This window comes from Dendrobates tinctorius, unplaced genomic scaffold (genome assembly GCF_039654945.1).
Source record: "Dendrobates tinctorius isolate UK_male_01 unplaced genomic scaffold, ASM3965494v1 ptg000032l, whole genome shotgun sequence".
Lineage (NCBI taxonomy): Eukaryota > Metazoa > Chordata > Amphibia > Anura > Dendrobatidae > Dendrobates > Dendrobates tinctorius.
Genome location: NW_027361700.1, coordinates 3,253,000 through 3,273,188, shown reverse-complemented (window position 1 = coordinate 3,273,188; position 20,189 = coordinate 3,253,000). Strand labels below are relative to the sequence as shown.

The 20,189-nt window shown below is 44.1% G+C and overlaps 1 protein-coding gene across 1 annotated transcript in view; it reads right to left on the bottom strand.

The window, feature by feature from the left end:
- Window positions 1-474: 474 nt before the first annotated feature.
- The window catches only part of RETREG3 (reticulophagy regulator family member 3), a 53,232-nt gene continuing 33,517 nt past the window's right edge, over window positions 475-20,189 (bottom strand). The window contains exons 4-9 of the mRNA XM_073572316.1: window positions 17,342-17,468; window positions 16,732-16,816; window positions 16,285-16,422; window positions 15,001-15,071; window positions 14,585-14,717; window positions 475-12,612 (exon numbers count right to left, since the gene is read on the bottom strand). Coding sequence (XP_073428417.1) covers window positions 12,179-12,612; window positions 14,585-14,717; window positions 15,001-15,071; window positions 16,285-16,422; window positions 16,732-16,816; window positions 17,342-17,468 — 988 coding nt within the window. The 3' untranslated portion in view covers window positions 475-12,178. The remainder of the gene's footprint in view (window positions 12,613-14,584; window positions 14,718-15,000; window positions 15,072-16,284; window positions 16,423-16,731; window positions 16,817-17,341; window positions 17,469-20,189) is intronic.

Here is a 20,189-nt window from a genome sequence, read left to right as displayed (position 1 = left end):
CTCTTCCGACAAGCCTATAACCTGCAGTAACCACCGATCGACCAAACCGCTGCATGACCAGCTCTACCCTCGCCTACTGTATTATCACCCACCCCTTGTAGATTGTGAGCCTTCGCGGGCAGGGTCCTCTCTCCTCCTGTACCAGTTATGATTTGTATTGTTTAAGATTATTGTACTTGTTTTTATGTATACCCCTCCTTACCTGTAAAGCGCCATGGAATAAATGGCGCTATAACAATAAATAATAATAATAATAATAATAATAATAATAATGCAACACAAAAATCTCAAAATATTGCCTCATAAGGTGCCCATAGCGGCGACTCACATTAACATGAGAAAAACTGGAGAAAACAAGAGTCCAAAACTATATATGTAATTATTATTTATTAATATATTAGAAGACACATAAGTGAGATACAGGACATGTATATTTTTAGTCAGATGGTCAAAAAATCTATTAATTAGCCTGAAACAAAGAAAAAGAACCAGACCAGCGAATAAGCCAAATGTACTGCCAAAATGGAACAATAATAGTAGGTAAGTGTAACACTGAGTCTATCATATACAAAAATATACTGGCTAGGAGCAGGAAGCAAACAAAAAAAAAAAAAAAAAAAGGAGTATACAGATAACACAGCACAGGTTCACAGCTGATCTTTCTGTGAGGTAAATCATGTTTAAAAACAGGCAAAGAAATGTTTTACCTCACAGAAAAAAATCAGCCACAATCCCTTGCTATCTGATCTGTATACTTTTATACTTCCTCCCCTGCCCAGGAGTTGTGGTGTGATCAGACCATGTACCTGTAAAGGTACTGTCACACTTAGCGATGTACCAGCGATCCCGACCAGCGATATGACGCGGTCAGGATCGCTGGTACATCGCTAAGTGGTCGCTAGTGAGCTGCCACACAGGCAGATCTCACCGGCGACATCGCAGGGGTCAGGGGTCGCTACTTACCTGTCACACCAGGCGATCCTGACGTCCTCCCGCCCGGCTCCACGCGTCACTCGTCTCCACGGCAGGAAGCTGACGACGAGAAGCTGTCCAGGACGATCTCGCGCGATCAGCGATAACCAGCGGGGGAGCGGTCGGAGGTAAGTATCACACAGCGATGTCGCTAGCAATATCACTATAACGTCACAAAAACCAGTGACGTTATAGCGATATCACTTAGTGTGACAGGCCCTTTAGGTCAGACACAGCCATTACACAGCAGGGGCACGTTTCTAAGATTATCTCAGCAAAGGAGCATATTTTTAACACATCCAATTGTGGAAATTATTATTATTGCAAAAAACAAGAAAACGCATGATGCGTTTTTTATGCGCATTTGCACTGAGCATGCAGCGCAAAAAAAAAAAACCACAAGTGTGAAAGTAGCCTTACTTGCTTGATACTGAACCGATGCGTAAAAAAAAAAAAAAAAAATCTTTAACAAACGTGCCCCGTCCTGGCGATCAGCGAGACCCCCACTGATCTAGAAGTTTTCACCCATCTTGTGAATATCCAGGTGATAAATGTTGACGAGTTTCGGTAGCAAGAAGTTATCATCACCCATCTTGTGGATAGGTGATGATTTCTAGATCAGTGAGGGTCTCGCCGATCGCCAGGACAGGGCACTTCTGTCCTGCTGGAATGGAGCAGCAGTGCATCTACTCGGCCTCCGCTCCATTCGTGATCATACAGTGCCAGAGAAAGCTCCGGGGATGATCTAACTTCTAGATCCGTGAGGGACTAACTGCTCTGTCCCACGTACATGCGATAATGTCTTGTATACCAGCATACCCCCTTGAATTCTAAAACATTTGACATGTGAAGCTGGGCCCAGACACCTGTCCTACGGATCACTTAGTAGCCATGATTGGGCCGGCGAGTACGGCCGGTAAAACACCGAAAGTACACAGTGTTTAGTAATAACCTTTTACTTGACTTCTGAACGCTGTGGCAAGACTTGGGTTACAGATTGTCTACTACAACACTAGGGTTTCCGTTCTGGTAATGTTTTCCATACACGTACAATCCCTCCATAGACATATTACCCAATGGTATGGCCTCCCTTGGGGGGTAGGCTTCCAACCGAGACCATTTACATTCTGGCAGCAGACAAATATCTGTCAGAAGAGGTTCCTCATAATTTATTGCAGGAAAATGTAGAGCACACGCAGGAGACTCATTTTCCAGATTGATCGTGGCAGTGTTTTATCAAGCCCTTTATTAATGTCTGAGCGCTCTTAATGCTTCCGCTGCTGCCAAGACACTGATGAAAGCACCGACGGCAGCCCTTCTCCTAGAAGAGCCCGGCCCTGGTCTCTCCTGCATTAGTACCAGCTCACTGGCGATTAATACTCTACATTTTACAGTCCAGTTTCCATGACGGATGATGACGCCTGTATTACTCACTCTGGCTATATAATAAGACAAAATTCTCTCCCCTTCATGAACTGGAGCAATAAAGTAATATCAGGCTTTGTGCACACACTGCGGAGTTTGCTGCGGATCCGCAGCAGTTCCGCAGTGTACAGTACCATGTAAGTCTATGGGATTTACAATCCACAGTGCACATGCTGAGGTTTTTTCACCACGGAAAAGCTGCGGTTTTAAATCCGCAGAAATACTTTCAATACTTTCTGCGGATTCTGCTGCGGTTTGATACCTATTCCACTGTCCAGGTGTCAAACCGCAGGTCACTTTACCTGCGGCTCCGCACAGAAAATTCCGCTGGTGAATCTGCAGCGTGTGTACATAGCCTACGGATAGTAGAGCGAAACTCTATAATGCTGCCTGCTGAAAACAAAAACAGAACACAGGCAAAAATGTACGGCAACCTGGATCATGCCCAACCCACAAGCCTTCAAAAGACAGCAAATGTATGATGACAATCTGAGGACACGTTGCTTATTCTGCACCATTGTCACCAGCATGCCCCAAAGGCATAGAGGGCGTTAAATGGACCGTCATGAAGAAAAATGGCATCTGAGCTGCGGGCAGGATGTTATAGAGCAGGAGGAGCAGATTAGATTATATATACTGCTCAAAAACATAAAGGGGACACTTAAACACAATGCAACCCCTATAAAAGGAGTGGTACTGCAGGGGGTGACCACAACCCATTTCTCTGCTCTCATCCTTTTTGGCCACTTTTGCATTTTGTCACTGCTCTCATATCATTCAGTGATATCTAGGATGTGTTATTGTAGTGTTCCCTTTATTTTTTTGAGCAGTGTATATTTTTGTGACAAAAGTTTCAGTTAAACTTCCAACTTGTTGATTGAAATCTCTTCGGTGTTTGCATACAAGTCCACTGAGCGGTCCTACTCGGTGATTTGTAGGATTACGAGTCCAGCGGGCGGTCCTACTCGGTGATTTGTAGGATTACGAGTCCAGCGGGCAGTCCTACTCGGTGACTTGTAGGATTACGAGTCCAGCGGGCAGTCCTACCTGGTGATTTGTAGGATTACGAGTCCAGCGGGCAGTCCTACTCGGTGATTTGTAGGATTACGAGTCCAGCGGGCAGTCCTACTCGGTGATTTGTAGGATTACGAGTCCAGCGGGCAGTCCTATTCGGTGACTTGTAGGATTACGAGTCCAGCGGTCAGTCCTACCTGGTGATTTGTAGGATTACGAGTCCAGCGGGCAGTCCTACTCGGTGATTTGTAGGATTACGAGTCCAGCGGGCGGTCCTACTCGGTGATTTGTAGGATTACGAGTCCAGCGGGCAGTCCTACTCGGTGACTTGTAGGATTACGAGTCCAGCGGGCAGTCCTACCTGGTGATTTGTAGGATTACGAGTCCAGCGGGCAGTCCTACTCGGTGATTTGTAGGATTACGAGTCCAGCGGGCAGTCCTACCTGGTGATTTGTAGGATTACGAGTCCAGCGGGCAGTCCTACTCTGTGACTTGTAGGATTACGAGTCCAGCGAGCGGTCCTACTCGCTGATTTGTAGGCTTACGAGGCCAGTGAGCAGTCCAAATTGGTGATTTGTATGATTACGAGTCCAGTGGGCAGTCTTTTCTATATGATTGACAGATTTCTGCATGAACTATCACTAGCCAGAGAAGGTAGTACACATAGGTATAAATGTCAAATGGGATACTGTAAATAGTAACATGCCAAGTCAATTGTGAAAAGTATCACACAATAATAGAAATACCATGGACTGTAAAAGGACCAGTTGTCAAAAATTCACAAAGAAGGAGAAGGAAGACAAACTCCCAAAACAACAACTCAATGTCATATTGTAAAATTGCTTTATTAATTTGTAAATTAATAAAGCAATTTTACAATATGACCATGAACAATCACTAGTAGGACCGCCCAGAAGACTCCTACACATAGAAAGCAGGGATTTCAGCAAATAAAACACAAGTTAGGCTGGGGTCAGACTTGCGAGAAATTTGGTCGAGTCTTGCATCTCAATACCCAGCACCGGAGCGCTCAGATGCATGTATTTCTATGCAGCTGAGGGCTCCGGTCCTGAGTGTGGCAGTGCCGAGTATTGTTGTGCAAGACTTGTGCGAGTTTCTTGCAAGTCTGGTCCCAGCCTTATACTGAATCTTTTCCAACAAACCTACTAAGCATTTTGCTCAGCTTCTCCTTCTCTCCACCACTCTGCCCACAGATCAGACTGCATGTAAAATGTGACAGGTTCCCTTAAAACTATAATGCTAGTAACAGAAAGCGATCAGAATGTGAGTTTATGTAATTACCTACTACATAAGGATAGGTAAAGCATCCTGAGTTCAGAGAGATAATGGATGTGCTAGCTCTGGTACCAGCATCTACTTGGAAACTTAAAAAGGTTTTCCACCAAGGCTATCCCACATGATTGGTGATAAATGTACTATGGCCAGAATAGTGTCCGATTCCCCCATCACATCCCTCATGATTGGGGAGTCTGTATGCAGCAGCCGCCCTATGGGCCATTTAAATTCTATGGACCAGTGAGACGGTCTGTCGTTTCCAAAATGACATAGGACAACTGCTCCTTTTTCTTATCTTCACCATGGTCGTGTATTTAGCAGAACAAGGGCCTTTGGATGCTTCTTCTAGCCAGCAATCATACACTGATCACCTATTTTGGGGAAAGCAGTGAAACCCCCTTTAATGCAATACTAAAACGCTAAAGGGCAAATTTATTAAGAGCCATTTCATACTGCTGTCTACAGCTTAGGATTGTTGGGTGAAAGGTGCCCAATTTGAGACTTGCAGAGTATGAGCAGGCATCGATTTGTGCTACTTTTTTTGCTCCATTTTCTGGTTCCTATTAAGCTCCACAAATTATAGAGAAAATCTGATGCATGCCAGAATTTGCTGGCGCAGACGACAGATTAAGTTCTCCACTTTGTCTAATTTTGGAGAATCTTACTTGGCTTGAGAGCTTAGGCCCATCATTTGTGATTTTTTTTTTTTTTTTTTAGCTGTCACTTTAAATTCTTTAGGTGTGTGTTGAGGTTTCTTCCACCACAGTTCATACATTTTATGCAAAGTCAAAAATTAACTTTTTTTCTGTTACTTATTTTTGCCACCTTTTGAGCAAAATATCACTCTGTGGGGTGGTACATTTTGTGAATTTTAAAAATTCACAAATCAGACAAAAACATCTGGACTTGCTAGACTCTACCCACAAAGCAGAAAATGTAAAAAGTAGGTGAACACATTCGAAATAGACTTCTAGAAAGGCACAAATAGAATAATGAAACAGGTGCAAACAAAAATGGAGCAAAAACACACAAAAAGGCGTAAAGGCAATGATGAATCGAGGCCATCGTTTGGTGCCGTTTTTGCCTTCAGCAGCACAGAATAATTTAAAAGGAGGTTATTCGAGACTTTTCCTACAGGGCTAAGAACTTACAGGCAGGCACCATAGTTGATAACTACCTTCCTTTTCGGCCCAGTACCGATCTCTGCCAGCTAAGCAGTCAGAGAGCGCTCGCTTCTCATCGGCTCTGAGGACAGGGTGTCACTGCTGATTGACAGCCGGCTCACCGCAATTAACCCCTTCATGACCCAGCCTATTTTGACCTTAATGACCAGGCCATTTTTTGCAATTCTGACCAGTGCCCCTTTATGAGGTAATAACTCAGGAATGCTTCAACGGATCCTAGCGATTCTGAGATTGTTTTTTCATGACATATTGGGCTTCATGTTAGTGGTAAATTTAGGTCAATAATTTTTGCGTTTATTTGTGAAAAAAATCAGAAATTTGGTAAAAATTTAGAAAATTTTGCAATTTTCAAATTTTGAATATTTATTCTGTTAAACCAGAGAGTTATGTGACACAAAGTGGTTACTAAATAACATTTCCCACATGTCTACTTTACATCAGCACAATTTTGGAAACAATTTTTTTTTTTTGTTAGGAAGCTATAAGGGTTAAAAGTTGACCAGCAATTTCTCATTTTTACAACAAAATTTACAAAACCATATTTTTTTTTTTTAGGGACCACCTCACATTTGAAGTCACTTTGAGGGGTCTATATGGCAGAAAATACCCTAAAGTGATACCATTCTAAAAACTGCACCCATCAAGCTACTCAAAACTACATTCAAGAAGATTATTAACCCTTCAGGTGTTTCGCAGGAACTAAAGCAACGTGGAAAGAAAAAATGGACATTTTAATTTTTACAACAAAAATTTTCTTTTAGCATCAATTTTTTCATTTTCACATGGGCAACAGGATAAAATGGCTCCTAAAATTTGTTGGGCAATTTCTCCTGAGTACACAGATACCTCATACAGTATGTGGTCATAAACCACTGTTTGGGCGCATGGCAGGGCTCAGAAGGGAAGGAGCGCCATTTGACTTTTTGAATGGAAAACATGCTGGAATATTTAGCGGTTGCCATGTCCCGTTTGGAGAGCCCGTGTGCCTAAACTTTGGAGCTCCCCCATTTTGGAAACTAGACCCCCCAAGGAACTTATCTACATGCATAGTGATCACTTTGAACCCCCCAGATGCTTCACAAATTGATTGGTAAAAAAAAAATGTACTTTTTTTTCCACAAAAATTTTCTTTTAGCCTCAGTTTTTTCATTTTCACATGGGCAACAGGATAAAATGGATCCTAAAATTTGTTGGGCAATTTCTCGAGTGCACAGATACCTCATATGTGGTCATAAACCACTGTTTGGGCGCACGGGAGGGTCCGTAAGTGAAGGAGTGCTATTTGACTTTTTGAATGGAAAATTAGCTCCAATCGTTATCGGACACCATGTTGCATTTGGAGAGCCCCTGTGTGCCTAAACAGTGAAAACCCCCCACAAGTGACACCATTTTGGAAACTAGACCCCCTAAGGAACTTATCTAGATGCATAGTGAGCACTTTGAACCCCCAAGTGCTTCACAAAAGTTTATAACACAGTGCCGTTAAAATAAAAAAATATTTTTTTTTCCCTCAAAAAAATTATTTTTTAGTGCGCAATTTTTTATTTTCACAAGGGTACCAGGAGAAACTGGACCCCAAAAGTTGTTGTCCAGTTTGTCCTGAGTACGTTGGTACCCCATATGTGGGTGGGGACCACTGTTTGGGCACACGTCGGGGCTCGGAAGAGTAGTGACATTTTGAAATGCTGACTTTGATGGAATGGTCTGCGGGCATCCTGCAACATTTGCAGAGCCCCTGATGTACCTAAACTGTGGAAACTCCCCACAAAAGACCCCATTTTGGAAACTAGACCCCCCAAGGAACTTATCTTGATGTGTGGTGAGCACCTTGAAACCCCAAGTGCTTCACAGAAGTTTATAACGCAAAGCTGTGAAAATAAAATCATTTTTTCCTCAAAAAATGATTATTTTAGCTCGCAAATTTTTATTTTCACAAGGGTAACAGGAGAAACTGGACCCCAAAAGTTGTTGTCCAGTATGTCCTGAGTATGCTGGTACCCCATATGTGGGGGGGAACCATTGTTTGGGCGCACGTAAGGGCTGAGAATAGAAGTAGTGACGTTTTGAAATGCAGACTTTGATGGAAAGGTCTGCGGTCATCGTTACGTTTGCAGAGCCCCTGATGTGCCTAAACAGTAGAAACCCCCCACAAGTGACCCCATTTTGGAAACTAGACCTTCCAGGGAACTTATCTAGATGTCTGGTGAGCACTTTGAACCCCCAAGTGCTTCACAGACGTTTATAACGCAGAAATGTGAAAATAAAAAAATCATTTTTTTTCCAAAAAAATCATTTTTTAGCCCCCAATTTTTTTATTTTCCCAAGGGTAACAGGAGAAATTAGACCACCGAAGTTGTTGTGCAATTTTTCCTGAGTACGCGGATACCCCATTTGTTGGGGTAAACCACTGTTTGGGCACACATCGGGGCTTGGAAAGGAGGGAGCACCGTTTGACTTTTTGAACGCAAAATTGGCTGGTATCAATGGTTGCACCATGCCGCGTTTGGAGACCCCCTGATGTGCCTAAACAGTGGAAACCCCTCAATTCTAACTCCAACCCTAACCCCATCACACCCCTAACCCCAACACATTCCTAACCCTAATCCCAACCCTAACCCCAACACAACCCCAACCCTAATTCCAACCCAAACCCTCATTCCAACGCTAACCCTCATGGAAAAATAAAAATTTCTTTATATTATTAGTTGATCCTGCCTATGGGGGTGATAAACAGGGGGTTTATTTACTTTTCATTCTATTTTGATCACTGTGATCAAAATGAATGAAGGGAAATTGCAGCCGGCGGGCACACTGCGCATGCGCCCGCTATTTTCCAAGATGGCGGCGCCCATGAAGAAGGACAGCAGGACACCGGGAGGCGGAGAGGAACATCGGAGATACCGGGGGGGGGGGGGGGGAGCCCAGAGAAGGGGGAGAGGAGCTGATGATGACGGCGGCGGCGACTGAGTCGATGGGGGTGTCCGATCACGGTCTCCAGCCATGTCCGATGCTACTGCAGCATCGGCCATGGCTGGATTGTAATATTTCATCAATTTTCATTGATGAAATATTACTCTCGCTCTGATTGGCTGTTTCACTTTTAACAGCCAATCAGAGCGATCGTAGCCACGTGGGGGCGAAGCCACGCCCCCTGTGGAGAAGAACAAAGCCCCCTGTATCTGCGGGTCGGGTGACCTTTCAGTGGCCTAGGTCACCCGACCCGCAGGGGGGGCTTTAAAGTCATGACGCCACATAGGCGTCATGGGTCGTTTTGGCACGACTTTTCATGATGCCTATGTGGCGTCAAAGGTCGTGAAGGGGTTAAATAGTGGATAGCTGGCTGTCAATCAACATGATGTCAGCAGTGACACTTCAAATCGACAAGAAGGTGTTGTACTGTTGACACGAGGAGAAATAAAGCAGGGGAGTCCCCACTTGAGCTGTCAGAGATGGTCGCATGACAGTACTACCTGTCTGCAAGTTCTTAGCCCCATAGAAAGAAATAACCAAAATTCTGGATTAGACCTTTAATAAGCATTGTGCTGTCCTTGCCCACAATAAGAAATAAATATACAAGATGGCACTGGAAAAGATGGGTGAGAAAACCTGTTATATAGCTCTTATACACCCCGATACAATGACTGCATTAGCTGTAAGTGCAGGGCTGCCACTGGGGAAGACATTGCATTGTACAATTTGTGCTGATTTGGGAATCTTATAAACTAGTTTTGTGTGTTGCCATCCCCCCCGCACACCACACCTTTTCATCCCCTCCAAGATATCTTGGTATGATGGGCTCTCTGTGTACATTGACAAGTTCAATCATCAGGTACAGGGTTCAGTACACTACTGAAATTACAATGTGTATTAATGGGAAGACACAGTTTTAAACAGGGCTGTGGAGTCAGAGCCCATTTTGGTGGACTCGGGAGTCTTGGAAATTGAGGAATCGGAAGTTTGGCTTACCAACCCCACAGCCCTGGTTTTAAAACTCCACTAACGGCACCGAGGAACGGAGTGACAATGTGAATCACACTCGGGTCACTCTCTGCTTTATTGGAAGAGTCTCATTTTGTCTATTTACTCATAGCGAGCAGGGCGCAGTAGGCGAAAAATTAGATACTATGTTAAAACAGATTGTAACAGTGCTGCGCCTGCAAACTTACCTTCCTAGCATGGTGATGTAATGATCCGTGCAGGCAGTTCTAAATTATCAAATTATGTAAAATTGGTATGAGGGGAGGGTCATAGTGAATCACTTAAATAAGAAATTTTTTTTTTTTTTTAAACCTTTTCCAGTTCTGGTAAATTTTAGAACAAAAATCACAAAAACGACAGTGAAAATCAAAATGTACAAAAAAAAAAAAAAAAAAAAATTAAAAGTGCATTTATTTGAGGGAGAAAAGAAAAGGAGAATTTGTCTTCACTATAAAAGAAATGTTGCACTCAACAACAACAAGATAAAGCCCCAAAACAACCCCCAAACTGGAGGGCCACTGCCAAGCTCCTCTCCAAACAAAGTGTAGCTCCACTTTAAGTATCTAAAATCAAACAATAAAAGTGTAAAGTAGTCATCACTGGCATCTCTGTAAATTATTTCTTCTTGGTTAAGAAAAAATGACCACGGGTATAAGTCGTGCCCCCTGGGTGGCTCCCTGCACCCGATGTTTATGGTGGGAAACTTAGCCAGAAATGCAGACTATGCTGTATGGCACCACAAGCCTCGTCTAATACTTCTTTCAGAATGGCTGCAGGGTACATTTTGACTAGCTCTAAGTACGTGTAAAGTAATAAATTGTAAGGTGCCATCAACATCCAAGGCGCGGTTTATGTTTTTGGGGTTTGCAGAATTCAAATCTGCTTACAACAAACTTCCCATTTAGTGTTCTCCATCCCCCCACCTAGTGTGTTTAGCACGTTAGAAAAAGCATCATGTTCAGCGGTAATGCGCGCGCGCGCACTCACACACAAAAAAAAAACAAAAAACCATACCCTAATGTTTAATCCATGTAATGAAAAAATGCATCAAAGGCCCTGCTGAAAAAAAGGGATGTCAAAAACCATATCAAGAGAGTATAAAAACAAAACAAAAAACGCATTCCCTTGCAAAATAGAAAACGCTTCTAACAAGTGGCGTTTGGAAGCGCTTTTTTGTTTCCTCTATAAAAGTCAGTGCACATCTTGCTGCAATTTATGTGTTAAAACTGTGCCAAAAAATGTATGCTTTTTCCAAAGCATGTTAAAAAAAAATACCCAGAAGAAAATAAAAGTGTATTATAGGTATTTTATCATTCAAGTGAATGGGAAGTTTGTTACAAGCAGACTTAAAAATCCGCTTTAAGTGATCATATCCTTATAGTATTAGTTAGCTGTCCATTATCGCACCAATCCCCCACCTCCATAACCATGCACGTCGATCAGCCCCTGGCTGCATGTTATTTTAAGGGTAGAGGAGGCTAAATGGCTGCCAGATACCTTTTTGCAGTTTCTTCTGCAGGAACAGAGCGTCAGGTATGTTGAAATCCAATATGTGAAATCCTCCCTTCCCCCAATGGCAGGTTTTGGTGGGCCACCAAAGTCGTCAAATGTTCCTGAATCGGCAGGTTTGGCTGACTTTAATGGTACAAATATGGCCACCTTTAGGAGAAACATTACGGTAGGGAGGGTGCTATTGGAGGGGCAAACATACCACTGAGAAAAACTTACCTTGGAGAAGGTTAAGGGCATCTGAATAATGTGTTTTGGGTAACTAAAAGCGCATGAGTCTAAGGCAAAAAAAGTCAAAATACAACTCTACTATTTGTGGATCCGCCAAATCATAGACTTGTTCGGAAGTGAAGCTACACTTTATACTGTCCACAGATTACTCCATTCTCCTGTACACACATCTCTAAGCGACAAGTCCAGATATTAAAATCTGCCTTATTAAAAAGGGACATCAGAACGACAAAAGTCAGAATTCACACAATGAAACGTCCCTAACTCCAAATTACCAAAATGTTAAAAACATCTACATTGTAATAACCGCCAAGGCAGATCCGGAGGTTCCGTCTGAGATGGGGTACTGAAGCGATCCTATTGCACCAGTCCATTATCCAGCGTCTAATCTACTGACTTCACAGTGATAAAGTAGCAGGCGGGATAGTCCTGCAATCAGTAATGGAAACCTCACACAGGGGCACACCGAGAAGACACAGTCCGAAGATACGGGGCTACAATGGGAGCTCTTTAAAAACAAAAAAATAGAAGATTGTATGTTCACAAGGGACTGGCACCGGTGTTGGAAATTACTGTTGGCCACGTGGGGTGGTGGGATCCATCTGGTTCAGCTCGGATTGGTCCAGTAGCTCAAAGTCATCAGCTTCAGCATCCGTGTCCAGCTCAGAGCTCGAGTTTCTCTGATATGTTTTCTGTCTGGGATTTTCCAAAAAGCCTGAGGCTTGCTGGGTGACACTTGCCAGTGCCATCTCTATCATCCCACGAGTAACTATGTTGGTAAGGTTGTCTTTAAGCTTCTGGGCACCAATTGCAAGTGGCACCACGGATTCTGAGGACTCATCATACAGCTGGTCACCAGTCACGTGGGGTTGGTTGGCTGCAATTGGAAGCCCAATGCTGGTGTCGTCTTCATCATCTATCCCAGTTACCTCTGGATTGATAGAAGGAAAATCAGGGAGATCTCTTGCAAAGGACTCTTCTGGGTCACTATGGCGGTCCAGATCTACACATAGAAACGTCAATAGAATTCATTTTAGAAATCAACCTGCACACCATATGAATCTAAGGATATGTACACATGGAAATTTTTTCAAGGTAGTCAAAAACCAAAAGATTTTTTGAGCGGAAACTGCTTCAAAGAAGTGACAAGCACTCTTTTGTACACTGCTCAAAAAAATAAAGGGAACACTAAAGGACCCGTTACACACAACGATGTCCCAGCGATCCCACCAACGATCGGATCGCTGGGACATAGTTAGACAGACTCACCAGCGATCAGGACCAGCGAGCAAGCTGGTTTCCAATGTAAACAGTGGGTATCTAAGAGCCGCACGACTCTTAGTTACCCGCTGTTTACCTTGGAAACCAGCGTCGCTGATCGCTGGTCTCTCGCTGCCACACGCAGCGATGCGCGCTGGCCAGCGGGAGACCAACAATCAAAAACCGGCCCAGGACGTTCCAGCGCGATCAGCGATACCCGTCAGGGGGGCCGGTCGCTGATCCATGTCACACACAGCGAGATGGCTGGCGAGATCTCTGTGTGTCACAAAATCAGCGATCTCGCTGGCGATTTTAACCCCAAGCAAATCAAACTTCTGGAAAATCAAACTGTCCACTTAGGAGGCAACACTGATTGTCAATCAATTTCACATACTGTTGTGCAAATGTAATAGATGGAAATTGGCAATTATCAAGATACCCTCAATAAAGGAGTGGTTCTGCAGGTGATCACTTGCAAAATGACCTCCAGCAGGCTACAAATGTGCATTAGCCAGAAAGCATTGGTATTGAGATGTGGTCTGTTGTCCCCACCTGCAGAACCCTCCCTTTTGGAGTTATATTCTGTTGTTTAAGTGCGCCATTTATTTTTTTGAGCAGAGTATACAAATAATTTTTCAAGCATATTTTTGAGCAGTTTTTCAGCCTTTTTTTTTTGAGTGTCTCTGTCTGAGACTCCTTCAAAACATCTACGTGCACATAGCATTAATAGTTTTCTTGCTAAGATCACCTCACTGAATTTGCATGAACGTAATAAAGTCTAAGCTGGGGGGTCACAGATGGTGATTTAATTTGAAGCATAACCAGATGTGCACCATATTGGAGTACCGGGCAGACTGCACTTTGTTTAGATGGACTCCCCATGCGTAGGATACAATCATTAAAGTATAAAAAAAAAAAAAAAAAATACCCTTTTACAATAATGAAGCCATTAAGTGTCCCTGCAACAGGTTTAAATCATAGTCATTGTGCCCCAAACTCCAGTCTTCTGGACCCTTTTTGTTGGAAGGTTAGGGTTACAGGAACTTTTTTCAGGTTATCACTCCCATTAAAAAACAGAAGGGATACAAGAGCTCTGATTATCATATTTGGTGGTGGTGGTTTTATTTAAACATGGAATAATGAAACGTTCCTGCAAGCCTAAAGGATCCAATACACAGACTAATGTCGCCCCGAATCCACCAATATCGACGGGATTGTCCGACAGTCTTATGTGTATGAGGGCCCGGGACAATTTCTTGTCGGGCAAATATTGATCAGACATATCCAATTTTGTACTGCCGATCGTATTGTCTCCCAGAGATAAGTCACGGCAGAAATGGCCAAACCAATGTGCATGGCGGTTTGACATTCGAATAATAGCGGTACATGAGAGTGGAGTCTGGTGCCCGATGGTTGTGCTTTATACATATAGGAAGGAAAAAAATATTCAAAATTACCGGTAAGAGAAAGGTTGGGTCACTATTGGGGCCCTCAGGCCTTTTTGGTATATTTGCTGCATTTGAATCAATTCCTCCCCCGGGTCATTCCTATCTCATCCTGCTCAAATGTCCTACGGTATTATAGGATTTAAGATTTCAGGTTCTTTTTATGACTGTCACGTGTGTGAAAATTGTCCTGGCAGAGAAGCTGTTAATAATAAAGCTGCTGGGTGTGTCGGAATGCAAGGAGTAGACCCATCCATCAGGGATCTTTACCTTCTGAGCCTTCAGTAAGAGGAGTCTGCCCCCGGGACAAGTTAAATGTCCCATTCTCCGTGTATGAAACCTCGGCGTCTGAGTGTTCAGAATCAGATATGGTTAGTTCTTTAGCAACTGCAGAATCATCCAGCTAAGGAGGAGAAAGGAGAAAGTTTCAGGAAAAGATCATGATATATTATTAAGTATGTAACTAGAGAGACGAGGAAAAGCGTGGACGCTTCCCGTCATACGATCTACACCTGCCGCCAGCTACAAACTGTCAGACGTTCCTCCGATCACAGGTCTCATGGTCCCCACTGTAGTCAATGTGTCACTAGGTAGGAATGTTCAGGTCGCATTTACATCCCAGGGTAACACAATAGGAGGAAGCAAAATGCAGTATTTTAACCCACTACAGACAAGTGTGCCGTTACCGTAGGACAAAAAGCCGCCAGCTCCTCTTCACTGTCGCTTCCCTCATTTGGAGGAAGAGCTCGCCCATGCACTGGTCACAAAAAGATACAAATTACTGATTGACAATTCTTAGCAACAACTTACCGTTATCTTCAAATGTGATCCCTTAAAGTACCCCCCCCCCCCCCCATACATATTACATCGCTGTCAGCCGAATGATGATTTGGCAGCTCTCTCACCCGACTCTCCCATAAATGCTCATCTGAACGTTCTTGCATTTTCTATACGAGAGCAGCTGCTAGACATCTCTGGAGGCGATTTATTGAAATTAGACATGCCGGTACCTTATCTCTCATGTCGGCGGCTCCCACACACATTGGGCTGTCAACTGAACCAGTCAATAACAGCAGGCTCAATTTGTATAGGGACTTTAAGAGTATGTCTCATCTTCGCTGTGGATCAGTGAGTTTTTTGTAGCAAAAATTTTGCAAAATTTTATGCACAAGGCAGGTACTTTAAAAGAGTGGATTTTCAGCGAGCAAATACTTTTCGGACAATTTACTGCTTTAGGGGTTTGTCTGGTCAAAACTGATAAGTCAGCAGTCACTCTGTATGACTGCAGACTTATGAATCCCTGGGAAAGGCGGTCACACGACAGAGAGTATGCCATGTTCATACTCCCAGCCACAATCCGACCAGTCCAGCGTTTTCCAAACTCCGGTCCTTAGGGCTCCCAAAAGATAATGTTTTCAAGATTTCCTTAGTATTGTACAAGTGATGAAATTATTAAGGCATCAGACATTGCCACAGGTTCTCTCACCTGAGCAATACTAAGGAAACCCTGAAAACACGATCTGTTGGGGGAAGTAAGGACTGGAGTTTGGGAAAACACTGGACTAGACCAATTTTGTGTGCATATCGCATACTTGCGGGCACATAACTGTCATTAACACCAGAGAATCCTCACAGCCCACAGTGTGCACTATGTGAGGATTCACAAGTCTGCGGTCACTCTGCAAACTTGTGGTTTCAGACTGGACAAACCCTTTAAGATGCCCATAGAATCTTCAACAGCCATGGGCTCCTTAAGGTCATTTCATTAAAATACATTTGAATCAGTATGAGGATCTGCTGGCTGATCTGCAGCAAAAATCCAAATTTTCAGCCTTGGATTTCTGTGCTGGAGTTGTTGAAAAATCCAAGTCGCCTTGTAGCAAATCTGACCCATGTTAGACAAACCTAATGTATCCTAAACTATGAAAGTCACGAGAGGTCGGACGTTTCCACCTGCTCCTAACACTTACATTGTCTCTCTTTTTGCTTTGACATCATGTATCCACGAACACTAAAATCCAACCTCTGCAGGGCTGGCTCCAGCTTCTGGTAAAGACGCTGTCCGAGACGATGGTATATCGCCAGGGGCCACAGCAGGATGAACAGTACTGTAGAGAAGGGGACAAGTTAAAGATAAGTGGAGTCACCGTCATAACATTTCCAGAAAGTCACAATGTATTTAATCGCAACATGCATATTATGTTGCATTTTTTAACAGTGGATTTCATTCCAATGCATAGGAGGAAATCTGCACCAAATCAGTGTCAATATTCACATGTAATTCATGCAGACTATCAAAGATTTTGCATCAAAATATGCAGTGGAAATTACCAGATAGACATAACCCTTAAGTACACCTTCCGACATAGGGTGGGGGGTAAGTAAATTGGAGAAAAAAAATCCAAATATGGACTCACACAGCAGATAGGAGAGCACGAGACCAGGAATATATCCACCCAGGACAGTCAGAAAAGTGAGGAATCCACAGAACAGGAGACAGAACTGCGAAGAGAGAGAACGCGGTTATTAGATGGGTAGTGTGTGATGTGCACATTGTGAACGCTCCTGCTCGTCATCATGCATGGAGACAAAAACAGAACAAAGAGGTAAAAACAAGCTATTGGACAGTGACAGCCGCAATGCATGCAGTGAAATAAGGGAAAGGAAGTTCCAGAAGCTATAGTGCTGGCAGAATGCTGATGAAAAGAAGCCGCTCACTTCCAAGACTCAAGAATAGATAGCAAGGTAAAAAGCATGAGAATCAGATAATTTCCTGAATATAATAGATGGGTATGAGCATAAAAAGCGGTTTTGTGGGAAATGACAGGTAAATATAACAGGTGAGCCCATTGATGCATTGTACTGGACATATGCACGGGCCACAACAATAATCTGTGCAGCACAGGACAGCCCAACAGTTCAGATCTGTAGGTGTGCATTCAAAATCTATGATGGGAATACCCCTTTATAAGACTGAAATATGTTATACACAGGTACAGCAAACCGATGGTATAGAGAGGACATTACCTTGCCAGGATTTTCAGATTTGAAGACTTTAAGGTTCTTTAGAAAATTTGTGAGAGTGACCCACACTTCAGCAGCATGATGACACAGCTCCGGCACACTGAGCAGCCTAGGGTGTACGAAGCCCCAACTGAAACACACCAAAAGAACCATTACAGCAGATGCCAACAGTTGCATATATTCGATAAAGACCCGACAAAACAGCCGATTTTGGCAATAACATGCAACTGTTGTCTATCGATTCATCACGACTGATGGCTGGCCAATAAAACAGGATTTTTAGTTGCTTACCGTAAAATCTGTTTCTCTGAGCCTTCATTGGGGGACACAGAAACCATGGGTGTATGCTGCTGCCACTAGGAGGCTGACACTATGCAGAAAAAAGTTAGCTCCTCCTCCGCAGTGTACACCCCACCGACAGGAAGTAGGATGATCAGTTAGTGAGAAAGCAGTAGGAGAAGCAATCTGTAAATGAGATAAAAACCACAGAAAACAGAAATCCATACTGTAACAATATCATACAGTAAACCGAGCTGTTCAACTTGGGAGGGTGCTGTGTCATCCAATGAAGGCTCAGAGAAACAGATTTTACGGTAAGCAACTAAAAATCCTGTTTTCTCTATCGCCTTATTGGGGGACACAGAAACCATGGGACGTCCCAAAGCAGTCCTCAAGGGGAGGGAACAGCAAATAACTCGATCAGGACGAGGTTGTCACCCTCGTCACCTGCAAGGTCACCTGCGAGGTGTTCTTTACCCTGACCGGCACTTGCCGAAGCTAGGCATGGGTTGTGAAAAACCTTATGGACCTGTGGAGGACATATCACCGCACTGCAGAGATGCCAGACGAAGGCCCAAAGAGTACCGCTGGGAGGACACCCACTGCCTGGGCAAGGTGCATCGTACTGAAAAGAACGCAGTCCTTCCTGAGCCAGCACACTACTAATGTCGACCAGAAGATTCCGCGATTCAACGCTGACCTGGAGTCCAGAGGACCTCTATACTTGAAGCCTGAGCTTGATAAGTACCGATGTTGTGGCCAGGTAGCCTGATGAGAGAGCGCCACAAAGAAAAATCTGAGGCGGACGAAAGAAAGGAAATCCAGAATGATGGAGAGTGGACCACTGATCCACAGGAAGAGCACCACAGCTGGTACAGAGTCCGTGAGACCCTAGGAGTGGTGGAGAGCCTGAAAAGGGAAGGCTACCAACTGAAAGGAAAATTAACCCGTCCTTTGCAAAGCAGATATCGCCAAAGCCCTGAAGAAATCAGGACCTGGATAAGGGCTTCATGGAAAAAACATACGATTCACAGGAGGCAAATGCTGAACGAAGACAAATTCTCTTCCTGAGAAAAACAAGGATGAATTCAATCCTAGATCTGAAAAGGCACGCTGAGGAAAATGCGCTGAAGAACGACAGGGTGCAGTCTGAGGAAGGAGAGCGCTTGTCCTTCCGGTGACCCTCTCAATAATTTGGCCTGTAGGAGCCACCCGGAAGGAACGGAAGTTGGTGTGAAACTGAAAGCCAAATGGACCCCTACATGGGAACGATTAGGCGAAAACCAAGGTCCCTATGCAAGAAAAATCATTAGGACAGTGAAGCCGGTCATATCTTCTGACCGGCCTCCGTGAAGAATGCTCTAATGAGCAAGCTAGGCCACGTGTCTATAGAACCTTGCAACACGGGTTGAGACTAAGGCAGGTCACGATATAGCGGCAGGTGGTTTGAAGGTTGACCTTGCCAACTACTGTGTGAATTCGCCATTGGTATCCCTGAGGGATGCACTTCTGAGAGAGGAAGGACCGTAGTAGAAGACTTGGAACCGGAGGGTTCGTAGTCGCAGAAGTAGTCTAGTTTGCAAAACGCTCGGGAGAAAAGATATACCGAGGCGTCCCCTTGTGTGGAAACGGCTGAAATCCGTTCTGTGAGAAAATGGCAAGACCTGAGAGCAGGGCACCGAGAACCTGCTAAAGAGTCGAACACTGAAAACGTACTGAACGGAACCTGGGGATAACCTGGATCCCATCGCCGCGATGTTGGCTCAGGATGGCTATGGAGAGACAACTGATTGCTCGACTAAGCCGGTAGGATGAAGACTACTGGATGACCTTGGAGACTGAGATCAAAGGGAAGATAACCCAGCCTACAGGGATGAGGGTGGATATGGAAAACTAGTCCAGCTGGACTTAGAAAAGAGATTAGTCGAGCAAGGAACGTCCATGTGTAAGGAAGGTTGGCTCTAGGTAGATTAAATAGACACCCGAAGACAACTAGGCTGACGAAAGGCAGGTCAATCCGTATGACGAAGTAGACGACCGAATCCATACTGGACCCTCTAGAGCAGGGAGGGAATTGCGGTGTGTAGACCCGCTTGCCTAAGTCTAAGAAAAGAAGCGCTCGAGGATAACATGGAAAAGATACAATTGTAGCTGAAGGAAGAAACGCGTTATCACCAGACTTATCCTTGGATCCAAGACTGGAGCAGCTTTTACTCTGGTTGGTGCTTGCGCAGAGTCAGATCCCAATCCTGTCTGAGGTGGGATACTCTTTCCCGTCACGGTTAGAAGTCCCATGCCTGCGCTGCCGGAGGCTTTACCTGGCGTCTGTAAGAAAGAATAGGTAAGTTCCGACAGATAAATAGCTTAGGCATTGTGGTAGCTTGAAGGCCCTTAGGAAAGACTAGGACCGGTAAACTACTATTGGCCAAACCTAAAGATAGGTGTAACACTTACGGTCCAGAGCATGCCGCAGACAAATCGCGATCCACCGTACCTGACACGAGAGTGTGTGACCCACCTGAAGGTGGAGTATCCAGTTATGTTGCTACCGAGATCCGCTCTGTGGTACAGA